The 18,880-nt window shown below is 35.2% G+C and overlaps 1 protein-coding gene and 1 pseudogene across 4 annotated transcripts in view; both read right to left on the reverse strand.

The window, feature by feature from the left end:
• ZNF280D (zinc finger protein 280D) overlaps positions 1-18,880 on the reverse strand; it is a 92,880-nt gene that overhangs the window by 6,638 nt on the left and 67,362 nt on the right. For 3 of the 4 annotated variants that reach the window (XM_053594529.1, XM_053594528.1, XM_053594527.1), the window contains exon 20: positions 4,924-4,969. In XM_053594529.1, coding sequence (XP_053450504.1) covers positions 4,924-4,969 — 46 coding nt within the window. Of the gene's footprint in view, positions 1-4,923; positions 4,970-17,564; positions 18,803-18,880 lie in introns of those variants that run through there. The other variant, XM_053594530.1, reaches the window with a different exon arrangement.
• On the reverse strand, positions 2,753-3,504 carry LOC128587679 (60S ribosomal protein L27a-like; annotated as a pseudogene).

The raw sequence follows: 18,880 nt of genomic DNA on the forward strand, positions 1-18,880 counted from the left end.
TAAAGTAGAGTAGACAAATAGACTTTGATGTAAAAAAAGTGCAAAAAGTTCAAGGACAGTCAAATTCTATGTTTCAACAAATATGAAAACAAAATACCAAAGGTTAGATATTTTTCAGATATTTTAATCAAAATAACGTATCACAACAGATTGAATTTACAACATATGAATCCAATTTTCTTCTACTAAGTTCAAGATTAAAGAACTTAAATGTAAAATGCAAAAATGTAAAAAGAGCAAAAATTTAAAATGATACCATTCTTCCTACTAAATTTCTTCCATTTTGGATAAGTTATTCTTTGAAAATATATGTTATTTATATTAACATACAGTAGATTTATGACTGTTGTTTTTGACAATAAGTATTTTTTAAAATTTCACAATTTTAATTTCTAATATGGTAAACATTGATAATTTCTAAGGGTACTAAGAGGTATACCTGTATAGCTTCCTCTGGAGTTCTGCAGTACACAACCTGTATGGCTATAAGGTAATGCTGTTCCCATACAAACACACAGAGTTTCAGTGAATTTTTAGCCTCATACTTTAATTATGTATGGGCAGCCAAGGATTACCACAAACTAAAGATACCCTTTAATATGGTAAAGACCAAAATAAACAAAAAGGATAAGGAAAGGGGCTTACAGACCTCAGAGACAATACTGAGACCAAAAGAAAAATAGACATATACTTAATATCCCCAAAGAGGTATGTTATTTTATCCATTAAAAAATAGCAAAAAACACTATAAAAACAGAACAATTATGGAAAAAATAAAAAATTAAAGAGCCCTTTAAAATTATAAATATGGCAACTAAGCTAAAAGTTTTGAAAATCTTTTCAAAAAGACTGAACCAGAAAGGCAGAAAGATGGACAGCATGAAAGAAAATACCAGACAATTGACCTCCCATTTGATCCTGCAATCCCATTACTGGGCATCTACCCAGAAGGAAAGAAATCCTTTTATCATAAGGACACTTGTACTAGACTGTTTATTGCAGCTCAATTTACAATCACCAAAATGTGGAAACAGCCTAAATGCCCACCAACCCAGGAATGGATTAACAAGCTGTGGTATATGTATACCATGGAATACTATTCAGCCATTAAAAAAAATGGAGACTTTACATCCTTCGTATTAACCTGGATGGAAGTGGAAGACATTATTCTTAGTAAAGCATCACAAGAATGGAGAAGCATGAATCCTATGTACTCAATTTTGATATGAGGACAATTAATGACAATTAAGGTTATGGGGGGGGAGCAGAAAGAGGGACGGAGAGAGGGGGGTGGGGCCTTGGTGTGTGTCACACTTTATGGGGGCAAGACATGATTGCAAGAGGGACTTTACCTAACAATTGCAATCAGTGTAACCTGGCTTATTGTACCCTCAATGAATCCCCAACAATAAAAAAAAAAAAAAAAAAGAAAATACCAGACAATTAAACGAATTGATGACTCAGAAGGTCCAATGCCATATCAATAGGAGTTTCCCCAAAAAAAGAGAGAGAGAACAGCTCAAATAAAAGTGAAAATTGTTAACAAAGAAATAATATAAGACAACTTCTCCCAAACAGCAATCTCCAAACTGGAAAGGCTTTGTCAAATGTGGCTAAAAAAAAGATGATGGATGAACACTTGGAATTTCAAAACATCAGGAACAGGCATAATCATCAAAGTTTCCACAGGAACAAAGTAACAAAATACCAAAATACCAGCTAGAATTGTATCAGACTTAACAAAAATACTACACATAAGAAGACAGCATAACAATCTGCACAGGAATTGTTTTCTATATGTCAGCCAAATTATCATTCAAGTAAATATATTTTTAGATATGCAAGGTCTGAAAAAAGATACACCCCTTCTGTGGAAGCTGGTAGAAGGTACAATTCATCAAACTTACGAATAAACTAAGAAAAGAGGAACTCATGGTTCAGCAAACAGGACATCGAACACAGGAGAGAAGCAAAGGAAATTTTTACGGACTACACACCAACTAGCTTAAATTGAGGTAGGGGGTTGGAGAGATCTGTCAGACATTCCAAACATTACACAGGTAAATTGCAACATTTAAAAACAGCATTCTGTGCTAAACTAAACAAACTAATGAATAAAAAAGATATAAAAATATATTTTTAACTCCAGAAAAATACAGTATAGGAAAGGAAAAGAAATCTTATTCCTGCCTCAGCATAAGTTACAGTCTCAAAAACTGTGATATAACTTTGCTGGAATCAGTCCTGGGCCAAGCCACATTTTCTCCCCAGAACATTAAAGTAGTCAAAATTATTGAAAAACTGCTAAGTGGGTAAATTGAAACTCACAATGCTGGCTTAAGTTGAAACATTTTAATTCTACCAAAACCATAACTTGTCATTTTACTTATCTGGCCTTAACGGAAGGAAACAGACCAATAATATATTTTTAAATCTATATTTCTTTTTTATCTTATTTTCAAATTTGAACTAAGTAACAATCTTAAAAAATTTTAAATTAGCTTGACTAAAGCTTCTTTTGCTGAATGCTACTGTGGCTGGAATTATTTAAAATTCCTGAATACCACTTCCAAATCTGTGTAAGACTGCACTAAGCAAAATGTTAGTAAGTTTTAGAAAACCCAAACAAAATCTTGATTTTTATGTTACAAATTATTGCTATCATATTTTGCTTTAAACTACAGTAGAATCTCTGTAAGCTGACCACCCAAGGGACTGAAACAAACTGGTCAATATATGCAGGTAGTCAACATAAGGAACTGTAATGCACATGTGGGGCATGTTTGGTCTATGAAGGTGGTCAACTATAGGAGTTTTACTGTACTTCACATGAAATTCCTATAGAACTTAAAGCATCAGAATATTTAAGTGTCAATTTAGGGGCTGCTTTCTGTAAATCAGACGTATTAATAGAAAACAACTTTTCTCTGCTTTATAAATTCAAAATCTGAACATACTTCAAAGGGCATTTATAATCTGAGTTTCTATATAATAAGCACTTTCCTCATTTCTTTTCTTTTTTGCATATGTTAGCATTTAATGAACCTTCCACCATGTGACTTCAAGCCATCAGGACACAAGCCCCCCAACATGCTTAATCTCCTCAGCTCTTCTGCAGAAGAATTTGGCCTTTTTGCTGACCGGTTGCTTTGGGAGCTTTCCCTTTCCCAGAACTTTGCAATGGCCTGATCACACCACATCAGTGACGCGAGCAGCTCCAATGTTGTTTTTCGCAGCATTTACCCATATCTGCTCACTGAACAATGTCCACACTTTATCAAGGTTGACTGCTGGGCAAAAGCTCTGGTTTCTCTTTAAGTGGTAATACCTCATTCCAACTTTCCCAAAGTAACCTGCCTGACATTTGCTGAAGTTGATCCTGTGGTGATGATTGCCAAGAGCATGACCCCGGCCTCCTGGGTGTTTCCAGTGCTTGCCAACAAGGTCATGGCCATGGCTCACATGGCCCTGATGCTTCCGTATCTTCCTCAGTCTGATGGCATGTCAGCTAAGATGAAAGAGCCACTTTCCTCATATTTACCAAGACCCTTCACCTAGTGATTCATGTGCTTCCAATTTCTTGAGTTTTCTTTTATTTTCAAAGTTGAAAAGACAATGCGTATCTCTCACAAAAAAGTTTCACATTATTGCACAAATCTGTCATGATTATTTTAGAGGGAAAATATTGGCCTGTACAACTTATAGCATCTTTGCTCCATTATTAAATCCCTAGCTAGGAGAATCTTTAATGTAAGTATGCTAATACACACACACACACACACACACACACACAGATTGACAGGGAGAACTACATAAATAACGAGTACAGGAAACTGTAAAACTGAAGGTGAATATAAAATTAAGTTTTAAATTGTTCAAAGATATAAATGCCTAAAGCAAAATTGAAACACTATATCCTTATAATATTTATAAAAATAAACTATATGACAATAAGAGAAAAAAGAACACACAAATTATTAGTATCAGGAACAAAAGAGAGGATTATCACTGCAGATCCCACAGATAGTAAAAAGATTATAAGGGAACACTTCAAGCAACTCCATATATATATATAAGTGTATAGAGTTTAACATTCTTTCATAAAAATGTGCCAATCCTTGAAAACCATAAGCTACCAAAACTCACTCAAGAAGAAAGATAACATTAAAAAAAAAAAACAAAAAAACTTGTATCTATAAAGCAATGTCTTTGTAGTTAAGAACTTTTTAAACTAGTGAAAATTTTCTGTAGTAAAAAAGAAAGCTGCTTGAAAGGTTAGAGGGCTGCCACTTCTGCCTAGGCTTCACTTATACAATATCCAACACAAAAATCCTAGTCAAAAGATAAATGACAAAACTGCTTCACTGTATTATACTCAAAAAGAGGCAAATAATATTAAGCAATATTAAAATAGATATCAAGAAAGCACTTGAGAAAATGGTTTCTACACTAATATTAGACTTTCCAGTAAATAATATTTATACAATTCTGAGATTTATATTCAGAGTACCTGTTTAAAATAGCTGAAACCATATTCAAAATATTTCTATTTTAAAATTAGTTAAAACCTTTGTTCCAAAGTTAAATCACCTGGAAAGATTAATTTTCTAATGCTCCAGATAAATCAACTTTTACAGATTTCAGAATTTTTAATTCATAAATTTACCTCCATTACTCACTAGTTGGTCTAAATAATAAACAAGTGAAATTTATAATGTCTTTCTCAAAAAAAATCTTAGAATTTCACTTAAAGTTAGGTATTTTTATATCTAATGAAAATTTTAAAGTCTCAACTATTTTCTTCCTGATAACATTCCAATTATTATTGATGCATGCATACCAAAATTGTAATTTAAAAAAAAAAATACCAACAATACTTTCAAATGTATAAACCTTTACAGTATAAAATAAAAGTTACTTTACCTTAGAGATAGGTTCTTGTTCCTTGGTGGAAGCTTCATTTTTTAATCTTGAAAACAAAATAAGTATTGAATATTCTATTTTATCCTTATGATGGTAAACTATGAAAAATTTATTTTTTGGTATGACCAAATAATTAAAATATAAATCTAAACTAACGTACATTTTATATTAATACTAAATGGTAAATGACTTCTTTAAAAGTAAAATAAATTTTAAAAAATACTTAAGGTAAAAATAAAATGAATGAGAATAAACAATAGATTCAATAAATGTGCTAAATAAATGAAAACATGTATTACCTTCTCTAAAAATAAGAGCACTTAAAAAATGTTATCTTTGCTTCTTTGCTAAGTATAATTTAAAATAAAAGATATATGTATTAGTAAATGGTTTCAGAAAAAGAATTACTCTTCAAAAAATAAAAGCAGATATCTTTATATGTATAATATACCTTTAGTATTTGCTATTATAAGATTTAGAAAGTGAAAAAAGATAAAAGTTTTTTTTTTTTTTTTTTTTTGAGACAGAGCCTCGAGCTGTCGCCCTGGGTAGAGTGCTGTGGCATTACAGCTCACAGCAACCTCCAACTCCTGGGTTTAAGCGATTCTCCTGCCTCCACCTCCCAAGTTGCTGGGACTAGAGGCGCCCACCACAACGCCTGGCTATGTTTTGGTTGCAGCCGTCATTGTTGTTTGGTGCACCCAGGCTGGATTCGAACCTGCCAGGTCAGGTGTATGTGGCTGGCGCCTTTGCCACTTGAGCCACAGGCGCCGATCCAAGATTTTATCATTTGTGGAATTCATTATGATAATGTCACTTCAACATCTATTACAATTAACTTATTCTGAAGGCAGTAAAATCATAGAAATAATTAGAATTTTGAGGATATATTCTGTAAAAATCTTCACAAGTATTATTCATATATAGCTATAAATTCTTTAAGCTTCTTAATTTTAAAAATATATTAATTATAATTTATTGTAACATTAACAAAGGAATATACCATCTAGGAAATGTTGAAAAATAATTTAATATAAATTATCTAAAGGCTCTTAGTGCTTATCTAAAGTGTCTTTGTTTTAGAAACTGCTGATACTAAATACTAATTTTGATGTTATATACTAAACTCAGTTTTAATCTGCATAAATGCCTACCTGATCTAAGTATATATAGAGTTTAACATTCTTTGATAAAAATGTGCAATTAAAAGTGATTCAAAACTTTATGAAGGCTTAACAGCTATGCCTAAAGGATAATATATTTAACATAAGCAACCAGTACATTGATTTAAATTTCACTGACAAAAATAAAGCTATCTAATTTGATAGAAATGTCAACCTTGATAGCTAGTCAATGAAATATGGACTGGGCAAATACCTTCCTTCTTTTTTCATTCTCCAAGGGTACATTTTAAAATTAGGGCTACGAATGCTCAAGCTTTAGTAGATATTAATAATAAACTGTGTAATTATCTAGCTATATTTTATTTATTATACAAATTGCAAACAAATTAAGTCATTTCCTTTTTTTGGTGGAACCATTATGCTGATGGTCCGTTACAATTATTTACATGTAATTTGTCAAACAAAGTAACACGAATGAAACTTGCACAAAAAATGAACAAAATATACAAATGGCATTCATATTTTGGGTTAAAGATTTTGTAACTGTCTCAAGTATTTAATTGTGGATAATAGTATTTATAAAGATGAGATTACTTTAAGTATACAGTAAAACTTCATTACTTTAATGAAGCATATGGGAAAATAATAGTTTTAAGAATAACATGTATAAATAAGAAAACATGAAATATTAGTGCAAAGAGGCAAAAGGTAGATAACAAATTATGAAGTTTTGAAATAAATTTTTACATTACAACTCATTTTTACTTCTAAGTATTTAGACATTTTAAATTCAGTTTGAAAAACTGTAAAATAAATTGGTCAAAGGAGTTTAAAAATATTTTATAAAAGATTTTTCCTTTCAGCTTACTATAAAGTAAGACCTTATATTCCTAAAAATAAATAATACCATGCTAATCACTTTCACATATGTTTACTGTAATAAATTAATTTTATGCAGCAATTAAAATGAGAGCCATTAAGCATGTTTTAACTATTATTACTGGCATTTCATTTGGGGCTACTAAGTCCTCTTAATATCTCTGCAATGAGGGTTGTTATAGAGGTTTTTATTACTCTTCATTTTACTTGCTAAGAAACTGGTAGGTGAAAAACCAGTAAATTATTGAAATAACTAGCATTAAGAGGCCTGTGATCTCGATCTTGTGTTATGCCTTTTACCTTTTTTTGTTAAGGGATTGATTATAACTAATGAAAACATTAAGCATAACAAATCTAAAAACAGTTTTTAAAAAAGTACATTTAAGTTATAAATTCATCTCTAGAATATGCATTAATATTTTCTAACTATGAAAGCATACTTTAAATTTTAATACAATTAATAATACAGGATTAGCATTTTAGAAAACTTTTCTTACCTTTAATTTTTACTTATTAAAAATACCTGTTGAAACAGTCATCATTTGAGATATCCAATTGCTTTGGTAGAAGACAGTGAAATTTGCTAAGCTCAAAGTTCTGAGCTAATGATCTGCTATTTGGTAATTATAATTTTCACTTGTGAATGTTGCAATAATTTTGCATAGAAAAATGTAGTGTAATATTTAGAACAAACCCTATTTAAGATTTCAATGCAAAGAGGATTGAAGGACTGACTGGTGATTGATTTCAATATCACTATTGATCAAGACTGGAATTAAGTAATTTTTCTCTTCTAAGGAAACCTGCTGAAATAGCTCTTTCTGATATATTTCTGGAGGGCAAACCTTTCCCTCTAAAGTCCACAGTTAAATAAATGGTCCTATTTACAATTTTTTGCAGGTCATATAACCAATCCAAGGCTATGCATAAAATGAATATTCTGATTCACTTAACAGTAGTATGTTCCTTTGAGGTTTCATTCACAATATAAACATACCATGGGGTAAAGAGAAGTGTAAGGGGAAAAATACTCAGATCCATTTGAGCTAGGCCACATTCTTTATTCCCCCCAAATTTAAAAGTTTAAAATTTCAATGCTGGCTGGGCACAGTGGCTCACGCCTGTAATCCTTGCCCTCTTGGGAGGCTAAGCTCCCTTGAGCTTAGGAGTTCAAGACAAGCCTGAGCAAGAGCAAGACCCCATCTCTACTAAAAACAGAAAAACTAGCTAGGTATTGTGGCAGGTACCTGTAGTCCTACCTACTTAGGAAGCTAAAGCAAGAACACTGCTTGAACCCAAAAAGTTTGAGGTTGCTGTGCACTATGACACCACAGCACTCTACCCAGTGCAGCAGAGTGAGACTCTATCTCAAAATAAGTAAATAAATAAATAAAAATAAAGTAAAATAAAATAACATGTCAATGCTGATTTTTATGTAATATTCAATTTAAGAATCTTCTTAAATATAATTAAAAAACTGAAAAGAGGCTGTAAAAGAAGGCTGTAATAAAGGCAACCAGTTCTCATGATCTTCCACTTAGTCACTTAGGAGTAAATTTAAGATAGTAATCATCATACTAAGAAGTAATGGCAGAACATTTATTGTACATGTACCATTTCTGATTATTTGGTTTGAGAAGCATTAATAAATTTCTGTGTGGAAAGGGTATTAGAGCTAAACACTTACCAGGTCACATATGTATCAGGTACTGTGTCAAGTGTTCTTATTCAAAGTTAAAAAAAAAAAAGCCAGTTTCTCCTCTCAAGGAGTTCATTATTAAAAAAAGACATTGAAGCAAATACTTAAAAAAACTGTGAAAAGTTTTAGAAAAAAGACATCTATATAATGCAAAGGTTGTGCAAAGAACTGAGCCACGGTGAAGAGAAAGAGGCAAGGAAGCAGTGACCTTGGTTTTACCAGAAGAGAAGGAGTTCGCAAAGCAAAGGAAGGAGATCCAAGACAGAGCAAAAGCAAAGTATGAAACAGCATGGTAACAATACGAGAACCTCAGTGGTCGTATACCCTGAAATGCAGGGCACAAAGAAAGTAGTCAAAGATGAAATCTAAGAGATAGCAAAGGCCTCTTCAGGGCAGGTCTTGACTGACATACTAAAATGTCCATGCTAAGAATAATAAGGCTAGTAGGAAAGTATGATCAAATTTGTGCATCAGGAAAACAAAGGGCAGTATTGGTAAAGGAAAAGCTCCAGGCAAGGAGTGCATTTAAGAGACAACTAATGGTCAGGATTTGGAATGTGTTTCTTTCTAAAAGAGAGCAAAACAGTTAATTGCTTTCTCAACTAAAACAATAGCAGTGTCAATACAGAAAAAGTTTAAAGACATGATAAACAAGGTAAAACCAAGAGAACAGAAGTAACCACTGGATAAAGGCATAAAAGGAGAACAAATACGACCCTCCAAATATCTGCTTTGAGTGGCACAGAGATTAATCAAAATAGGGAATTCAGAGGGGATACGAAGTATATTTTGTGGCAGAAAATAATTCCATTTTTGACATACTGAATTTGTGATACTTGTAGAACAATTCATATGGAAATTTTTACAACAGACCTTCTCACTCTTGAGTATGTTATCTTTATGAACAATTACAACCATCACTTCTATTCCCATAACTCCAAAATGAACACTCAGAGCATGACCCCTTCATTTTTATTACTACACGTATTTATTATTTTTCAATCAGTTGACAATTCAATTCAGAAATGCAGCATATGAGACTGGAGTCCTAAGAGATTATATTATTCAACTGCCCCCATTTTATGGCTAAGAAAATCTGAGGCCTAAAATGCTAAAGTAATGAAGCCATTAAACAACAGAACTAGGATTAAATGTGTGTGGATTTATGCCAAATTTCCACTGCACTGCCTCACAGTGGATCCCTCTCCCTTGAATTAGGCTCCCTATGATCATACCAGAAAAAGTAAAAAAGTTTAACTGATCTTTCTGCCTCTAAAAGTTTTCTATTCTAAAACATGCTGAGTATCACTGCCAAAATCTTACTAAAAGACCAATTTACACCATCCTTTGCTCAAACGTTCTATTGTCCATACATCATAGAAATACTGTCCCAAGATGGGAAGCTAGATTACTGTTCTTTTTTTTTTTTTTTTTTTGTAGAGACAGAGTCTCACTTTATGGCCCTTGGTAGAGTGCCGTGGCCTCACACAGCTCACAGCAACCTCCAACTCCTGGGCTTAAGCGGTACTCTTGCCTCAGCCTCCCAAGCAGCTGGGACTACAGGTGCCTGCCACAACGCCCGGCTATTTTTTTGTTGCAGTTTGGCCGGGGCCGGGTTTGAACCCGCCACCTTCGGTATATGGGGCCGGCGCCCTACCGACTGAGCCACAAGCGCCGCCCTAGATTACTGTTCTAATGCTCGGCTATGTCAGTAGCTGCTTAGCCTTTTTGGAAAGGTCTTCACAATGAAGCTTAGTCCTATCCAGCTCCTCAGTCAATAATAAGCAAAGCAAAGTACATTTGATACCACAAATACCAAGCAGAAAGGCAACATAGTATTGAGTAGTTTAGCCTCTGGAGACAACCAGAATTTAAGTTGAGGCTCTCCACTTAAAAGCTATGTGTCTTTGTAGATATCAAAAGTAGGAGTCCAAAGTACCAGGAGGCACCATATCTTGACGCACAGGTCCTATTGGCTTGCAATTATATAAGAAGGGAAAATACATTACATCTACTTTGAAAAGGAACACCTATTTTATAATTTCTAAAGATCTGCTTTGAGATATTAATGTCTGTGGCAAGGTGAGGGTTTTGGCCTGTAGTCCCAGCTATTCTGGAGACTGAGGCAAAAGGTTTGCTCAAACCCAAGAGTTTGAGGTTGTTGTGAGCTGTGACACCACAGCACTCTATCCAGCGTGACAGAGTGAGACTCTGTTTAAAAAAAAAAAAAAGGATTTTCTATTAATTTTCAACAAGGTCTTCACAGCCTTTAGATAGGAACAGGTAGAATTACACTCAATTCTGACATTAGATTCAATTAAAGCACTGCAATAAGATGCCATCCACCAAGCAGTTTGGAGGACTGTACTGCAAGACCTGTGAACCCTAAGACAAAATAAGCACAGTGCAGAAATACTTCTACTAAAACTGTCAAGAATGAGAGGATTTCACTGATAAGTAGTTCCCAAGGTCCCAGTCATCAGGAAGTAGCTGTAATAACAGAAGTGCCAGCAGACATAGCAGTAACAGTGGAGCAGCAGTAAGAACAGCAGTGGTGGTGGTAGCAGCAGCAGCTGAAACAGCAGTAATGACCTCTAGGCACATTTATCTCATGCCTGTTTTGTGTAAGGCTAGTGCCAAGTGATTTAAATATTTAGCTAAATTAAATAAACATATTTAAATTAATGATTTAACTAGTTTTCATGCATTATTTCTTACAGCTACACTGCAAGGAATTATATATCTTTCAGTGATGAGGAAGTTAAGCTTAAGATTCAGTAATTTACTTAAGGCCACAAAGCTGGTTGGATAAAAACTGGTATTTAAACCTTGGCCTACCTTATTTCAAAGCTGCATTCCTTTTATAACACCATTTTTCACAGTGGTATGAATAAAGACATTTTTCAGTGTGGAGGATTAAAAGCAGAGGGATCCTATATTTTAATAAATGATATAGCCTCTCTGAGTTTTCAGATGACAGCAAGCTTTTTCAGGTGGTCAAAGAGAGAAGTGACAAGAGTGAGGCTGCAGAAGGATCTCAAAATCAGAGAAGTGGGATGAAAGTATGAGATGAACTATAATGTGATCAAGCACATGGTATTATAATTTACGGGGAAATACTGACAGTATTTATAAAAGAAAGTTAGGACTAAAATAAACCTAGAAGTAGTCACAGACATTTCCTAAGAATATAAGTTTACTGAGCTTTATCACCAAACATCTCCAAAAGTATAAGTAATGCGTGATGTAACAATAACTCTAAAGAAAGCCCCATAAATGCATTAATGTATTATTTATGATTTAATAAAAAAAAGAAAGGGCTAAAAAAGAAAGTTAACAGGGCAGCGCCTGTGGCTCAGTGGATAGGGCACCGGCCCCATATACCAAGGGTGGCAGGCTCAAACCCAGCCCCAGCCAAACTGCAACAAAAAAGTAGCCCGGCGTTGTGGTGGGCAGCTCTAGTCCCAAGTACTCGGGAGGCTGAGGCAAGAGAATTGCTTAAGCCCAGGAGTTGGAGGTTGCTGTGAGCTGTGTGACACCACAGCACTCTACCAAGGACAATAAAATGAGACTGTCTCTACAAAAAAAAAAAAAAAAAAGTTAACAGAAATGATTTGTATGGGAAGGTTAGAATAAAAACCAGGCTGAAGACCAGAGTAATTCCATCTGAATAAAAACCATCCTGAAGATTAGAGTAATTCCATCTGAAAGAAAATCACAAAGGCAGTACTATAATAACAATAGTAACAATCATAACTGTGCTTCCTATGTATCAATTTCTTTCCAAATACTATCTGCATATATTAACTTCTTTAATTCCCTCAACATCTTATTAGCCGGTACTTTTGTTATCTGTGTTTTACAAATGAAAGAATTGGGACACAGAGGTCAGATAGCCTACCCAAAGTCACACACACCTAGTAAGAAGCAGCGCCCAACTCCAAACCAGGCAATCAGGCTGCAGAGCCTGTGCTCTTTACCCGCTACCACAAAGTCTCCTTAAGGGCTGAGGGTACACAATGTGCAGCTGGGTATCAAAACTCCTAATCTTAGTATTAAGAAAGATCCCTCTGAAGCTATTTAAGGAAGTAAAACTATAAAATAAGAAATTCCTTAATAAATGATAAAAGGCTGGAATAGTTAACAGTCTCAAGAAGAGAGTAAGTGGGTAGACTAATAAGCTAAGCATGAGGAGTTACAGAGAGAAGCTAGAAATAATGAGAGATTCTTAAGCTTCTTAGTGTGAAATCATGTTAGGTGACCATACTCTCCAACAAAAATATCCCTTGTTGCTACAACCAAGGCAGAACAAGCCAACAACTGGTCTCTGTTATATATTCCTTAGTCTACAAACAAAATGAGAATATAACTTTTTTCTGATATAATTTCTAAAAATATGAAAACGTACTTGCTAGAATTTAGTTATAAACTTCACCTTATAAATGATTAATAAACATGAATAAAATGTCAGGAGTTCTTAGTAGTCAATACTCTACATTAACTACTTTTTTTTTTTGAGAGTCTCACTATTTCGCCCTCAGTAGAGTGCCATGGCATCACAGTTCACAGCAACCTCCAACCCTCGGGCTTAAGCCATTCTCTTGCCTTAGCCTCCGCCTCCCAAGTAGCTAAGACTACAGGCAACCACCACAATGCCCAGCTATTTTTTGGCTGCAAACGTCATTGTTGTTTGGCAGGCCCAGGCTGGATTCGAACCCGCCAGCTCCGGTGTATGTGGCTGGTGCCCTTAGCTACTGAGCTACAGGCGCTGAGCCTACATAACTACTTTTAATAGAACATCTGAATAATGATAAATCTAGATTAGCTTTATACACATTATTCTATGGAGATTAATGTCCATAAGTTAATAAACATTGAAAGAAAAAAATTCCAAGGTCAAATAAATATTCTTAGATCTATTTACAGGCCACATAGAGCATGAAAAAAATCCCCTACTGAAGAATTTAACTTGCATCTCCTAACTTATTTTACCATGGAAACATTTTTTTCCCCAGACCATTTATAAATTATGGACATTAGTTCCCCAGTACAGAATTTGGGAAGCACGGATCTAGTTATCTTTTATAGAAATCCAAGAGAATTACTTTCACAAAAGTACATGCAGAGAATTAAATATGCCTTGGAGGAATGTGAGCATTTAATTTTCTCAACATCGAGTCACTATTTCTGCTACTGGAGATACGGAGCATTCTAATTTTGCCTTCTCATACGAATTACTGAACAACAAAATCCCACAACTGTAGAACAATTGTTAGCACCCACATTTTGTAAATAGGGTAATAGGCTCCAAGGACACTAACATTCCCCTGGTTTTCCTCCCACATCATTGGCCACACCCTTTTAGTTTCCTTTGTCCATACCTTCTCCTCCCACTAACCTCTTACTGTCTGAACCAGAGCTGAGACTGTACATCTTGCCCTTTCTCTATTTCCACTGTATGTACATGTATTTCTGGTGATCCCAGACTTTTAATTTTTTATTTTGAGACAATTATAGAGTCACATGTAGTTGTAAGCAGTAACTTAGAGATCCCAGGCACTCTTTGCCCAGTTATCCCAATGATAACATTTTGTAAGACTATGGTACACTGTCATAACCAGAATATCAACAGTGATACATCAATCTTATTAAGATTTCTCCACTTTTACCTGTCTTCATTCTCATGACATTTTAAAATCTTAAATGATACTTACGTCCTAGAACACTCCCCTAACCTCATACAGGCAAATATAACATCTCCACTTAGACACACAAAAGGTATCTCGAACTCAAACATGTCCCAAATCAATGTTCTCATCTTCCCTACCATTATCTACTCCTCCCACAGTCTTCTCCACCTCAGTTAATATCAATGCCACCTTTCCAGTTGTTTAGAATATTAAGGATGGAGGCATCCTCAGTACTTTCACACGTTTCTCATCCAAATTATCAAAAAATTTTAAAATATACCCCAAATCATCTTCTGCTGAGGCTGCCATAGGAGATTCCAGCTGCTGTCCACAGCCAGGGCTGTGCGCTACCCTGGTGGCTGTGGTTCTTAACAAGGGCCATAAGGTGGCCAAGTATGTGAGCAAACCAAGGCACAGCTGCCACCAAGCACATAAAGTTCATGTGGGACAGGTTTGTGGCTTTGCCCCCAGATGAGCAGCGTGCCATGGAGTTGCTCACGGTCTCAAGGGCAAACGGGCCTTCAAGTTCATCAAGAAAAGAGTGGGGACACATGTCAGGGCTAAGAGGAAGCCAGAGGAGCTGAGCAACATCATGGCCGCCATGAGGAAAGCAGCTGCCGAGAAAGACTCAACAAATGCTCCTCTCCTCTGTGCACAATGAAACCTTTATAGATAAAACAAAAAAATACCCAAACTAAACTCCCTATTTACATATAATGCTAGCATCCTAGCTGAGGTCCCACCATCTCCTACCTGGATTATAACAGCAGTCTTCTAACATAACCGTAATTCTGCCCTACATCTTCTACAGAGATTCTCAAGACAGCAGCTAGAGTGATAGAGACTCTATTCTATATTTGGGGATTTTGTTTATTTTAGTTTTTATTGAGGTGTCCTCTATTCAAAATCCTCTAACCACTTCCCATCTCAGAGGAAAAAGCCAAATTCCTTACAATGGTCTTTAAGGTCCTATACCGCAGGGCCCAAATTACCTCAGAGGCGCCACCTACTACTATTCTTTTTGCTCACTCCATTAAATCGCAATTAATGTCCTTGCACTTCCTAAAATCAAAAATGATCCCACGTCAAGGTATGTGCACTGGCTATTTCTTCTTTCTGGAATGCTCCTTTAATATATATCCAAGAGGCTTACTTCCTCCTTCCTTGTCTTCACTCAAATGTCATCTCTGGGTGAGGCCTTCCCTGATCACCAAATTTAAAATCACAGCCTCCCAAATCCTACTTATCCCCTTTCCCTACTTCATTGTTCTCCATAGTATCGATCATCACCTAATATATTTTATGTACTTTGTATTGTCTGCTTTTCATTACTAACATGTAAGCTCCATGAAGGTAGACAATGCACTCCATTTTTCTAGCACCTAGAACAGTACCAGACACAAAGTAGATGCTCAGGAAATATTTGCTGAGTGAGGGCCAAAGAAGTAAGATGTTTTGCCAAAATCTGACTGAAATAAGGCAAGAATCCAAGTCTCTGCAATTTAACACACTAACTGCCATATGGGTTGTATTTAACTCATGCTAGTTTTGAGCCTGGGACTTTATGAAGCATATATAACTCACACATCTCTGCCTTGGGAGCTGTGTGGTGTGCAGGCAATTCATGCAGTCATGCTGCAGCCAGCAAAACCCTGCACTGGTCCCAGGGAAAAATTTTTTTTCTAGTGTGGCAGTCAATGTGTTAAGAGTTATTTTTCTAAGAATAGTAACAGACTCAAACTGAACCAATCACACCTGTTATTTGGTGGTAACCAAAAAGTATACATGCATGAAATAGCAATTTCTAAAAGGTGAATAAACTAGAATAACCTGATAATAGGAGTGATTAGAGTCAGGCCAAAGCTTAGCACCAAACTGCAATTCCTTAAGCAAGCTTTGTACTGATCATTGAGTGTTTTATTTAGCCCAAGTTTTCAAAAATAAAGTTACGGGTGGCCAGCTATAAGAGTTCATTCACACTTTTGAAGAATCTGAGGCCAGGAGTGATGGCTCATGCCTGTAATCCTAGCACTCTGGGAGGTTGAGGCAGGTGGATGGCCTGAGTTCAGAAATCCGAGACCAGCCTGAGCAAGAGCAAGAAAAACTAACAGGGCAGGGAGATGCCTGTGGCTCAAGGAGTAGGCCGCTGGCCCCATATACCGAGGGTGGCGGGTTCAAGCCCAGCCCCAGCCAAAAACTGCAAAAAAAACAAAACAAAACAAAAAAACCCTAACAGGGCATTATGATGAATGCATGTAGTCTCTGCTACTTGGGAGGTGTTTGAGGTTGCTGTGAACTTTGATGCCATGGCACTCTACCCAGGGTGACATGAGTGAGACTCTGTCTCAGAAAAAAAAAGAAAGAATTTGATACACATTATAAAAACTGGAATCCTATATAAGAATACAAAGCAGTACAATTGTCTCTTGGTATCCATAGGAGATTGGTTCCAGGACCATCCCACCCACACCTCACCCCCACTGAGAATTCCAAAATCTTCACATGCTTAAGTCCCTTATATAAAATGGTGCATTTGCATATTATCTGCACACATATTCCCATGTACTTTAAATCATCTCTAGATTTCTTATAATACCTAAACAATGTAAATGCTATGTAAATAGTTACTAGGCTGTATTTTTACTTGTATTTTTTTTTTGTTGTATTATTATTTTTTGTTTTTATCTTCTGAATATTTTTGATCTGTGGTTGGCTGATTCCGAGAATCCAAAATAGAAGGATATGCTGTGCAGTGCCAACTGTACTCCTATACTGCTAATGTGAAAAATGGTAAGAAGTTGCTGTTTTGGGGCACAATTTTTAAAAATTGGGTAGAAAGAGAGCAGATGACAAAACTTCCTAGAGAGATAAGGGGGGAAAAAAAGACTAGTAGTATATCACTAAGTCCACTACTAAGAAGCAAGCCACTTTTGGAGATTTTGAAAAATCTTCCATTTACAATATAAATTAGTTTGGAAATGCAAAACTAATTCTAAAACTAAGATTCAACTTTTTGATTATTAATTGCACGGAACACATTACATAATAAGTGGTTGTATAAAACTGGCTTTAAATTTGTTTCAAAATACAAACTAAAAAGTTCTGCTTTTAGAGTAAAAAATCTCATCTGAATCATTATTTCAGAGCCTGTCTATCCTTATGGATTAAGACCACAAAAAGCATTTTGCTAATCTTTAAAATTAGAGAGATTATTATAATACAAATAGTAACCTTTGAATAGCATTAGAAGAAAAACTCCAATGTGTACTAAGTAGACACAGCTCTCAGTCTGCAGACCAAGTAACAAAGCTTCCATAGGACAAAGCAATGCTTCCATTTAGGGGATAAAATTTATGTAACTTTTATTCACTAGCAAATAATTCCTGAGGCACTTTACAATTCTTTATTAAAAGAAAGTAAGATAGTAATAGTATCAGGTCTGTATTCAATGTAACCAAAATAAACAAATGCCAAATCTAAAATATACAAAGGAGAGAAACACTTGCATTATTGGTTACCACATACATATTTTTTAATATGTTACCTTTACCCAAAGGCAACATTAATAGCTAAATAGATAATATATATAAGATGTGCAAATATGTTAACTTTGAAACTTGTTTTTAACGTCTGCAAAAGGAAGTTTTGCCAATTCTTTACACCTCAGAACTCACAATTATGATAATGATCCTGACAGGACAAAGGACATAACAATGTCTAGTGATCTGAGCAACAGCCCAATTAAAAAGCTACAAATAGGCAGCTATATGAAATCTGTAGAAAATTCTAAGGAATCTCTTGGAGTTCTTAAAAAAAAAAGCTAACACTAAATAAATTTTAAAGAAAAGCTTGTCAAAATAGACATCAATAAATTTGGAGAACATAAAATTAAGCTATTAAAATTAAATTGTTTAGAAATAAAAATCTGAGAATTGGTATAACTAAAAAAATTACAGAGTTAATACTATTTAATGTATGTTAAATGTCAGAGAAAATAACTGCAATTTTGGAACGTAATTGTAGAAACCTGTTGTTCCAAGGATATGAAAGTAACCATGGTTTCCTAACAACCAGAGTTTTTATACTCCTTGGACTGCATTCATGATAAAGGATTTAAGGGCAGCAGCCAAATGACTACACTTCAACTTGGATGTTGAAGCATTGATTTTGGGGGCTCCTCCTGCTCATAAATGACTCATAAGCTCATAAAAGCTTAAGGACATGAGCCAAAGCCCCCAGTGGGAAGTGTGCTCAATTTGGTGGGCCTTGAGGCCATCTCTGGCCAAATCAACATCAGCTTTACGGGAGGCCAACCATGTTGGAGGGGAATCTCCCCAAGATCTGATTTCTTGAGGCCACAACCTAGAGCAGTCAAATTATTCACATTCCTTGGAAAGAGAGAACAGGCATCAGTTGTGTCCATCGAAGGGGGACACTGTCCAGGTGTACCCTGGACATTTTTTGAAATCTCTGGGCTGCTTCTGCATCTGAAAAATAAGAAAAATAGCACAATGACAGACAACGAATGAGGTAAAAGACAATCATCTGGCCTAAAAAAGTAAGAA

This window comes from Nycticebus coucang, chromosome 6 (genome assembly GCF_027406575.1).
Source record: "Nycticebus coucang isolate mNycCou1 chromosome 6, mNycCou1.pri, whole genome shotgun sequence".
Lineage (NCBI taxonomy): Eukaryota > Metazoa > Chordata > Mammalia > Primates > Lorisidae > Nycticebus > Nycticebus coucang.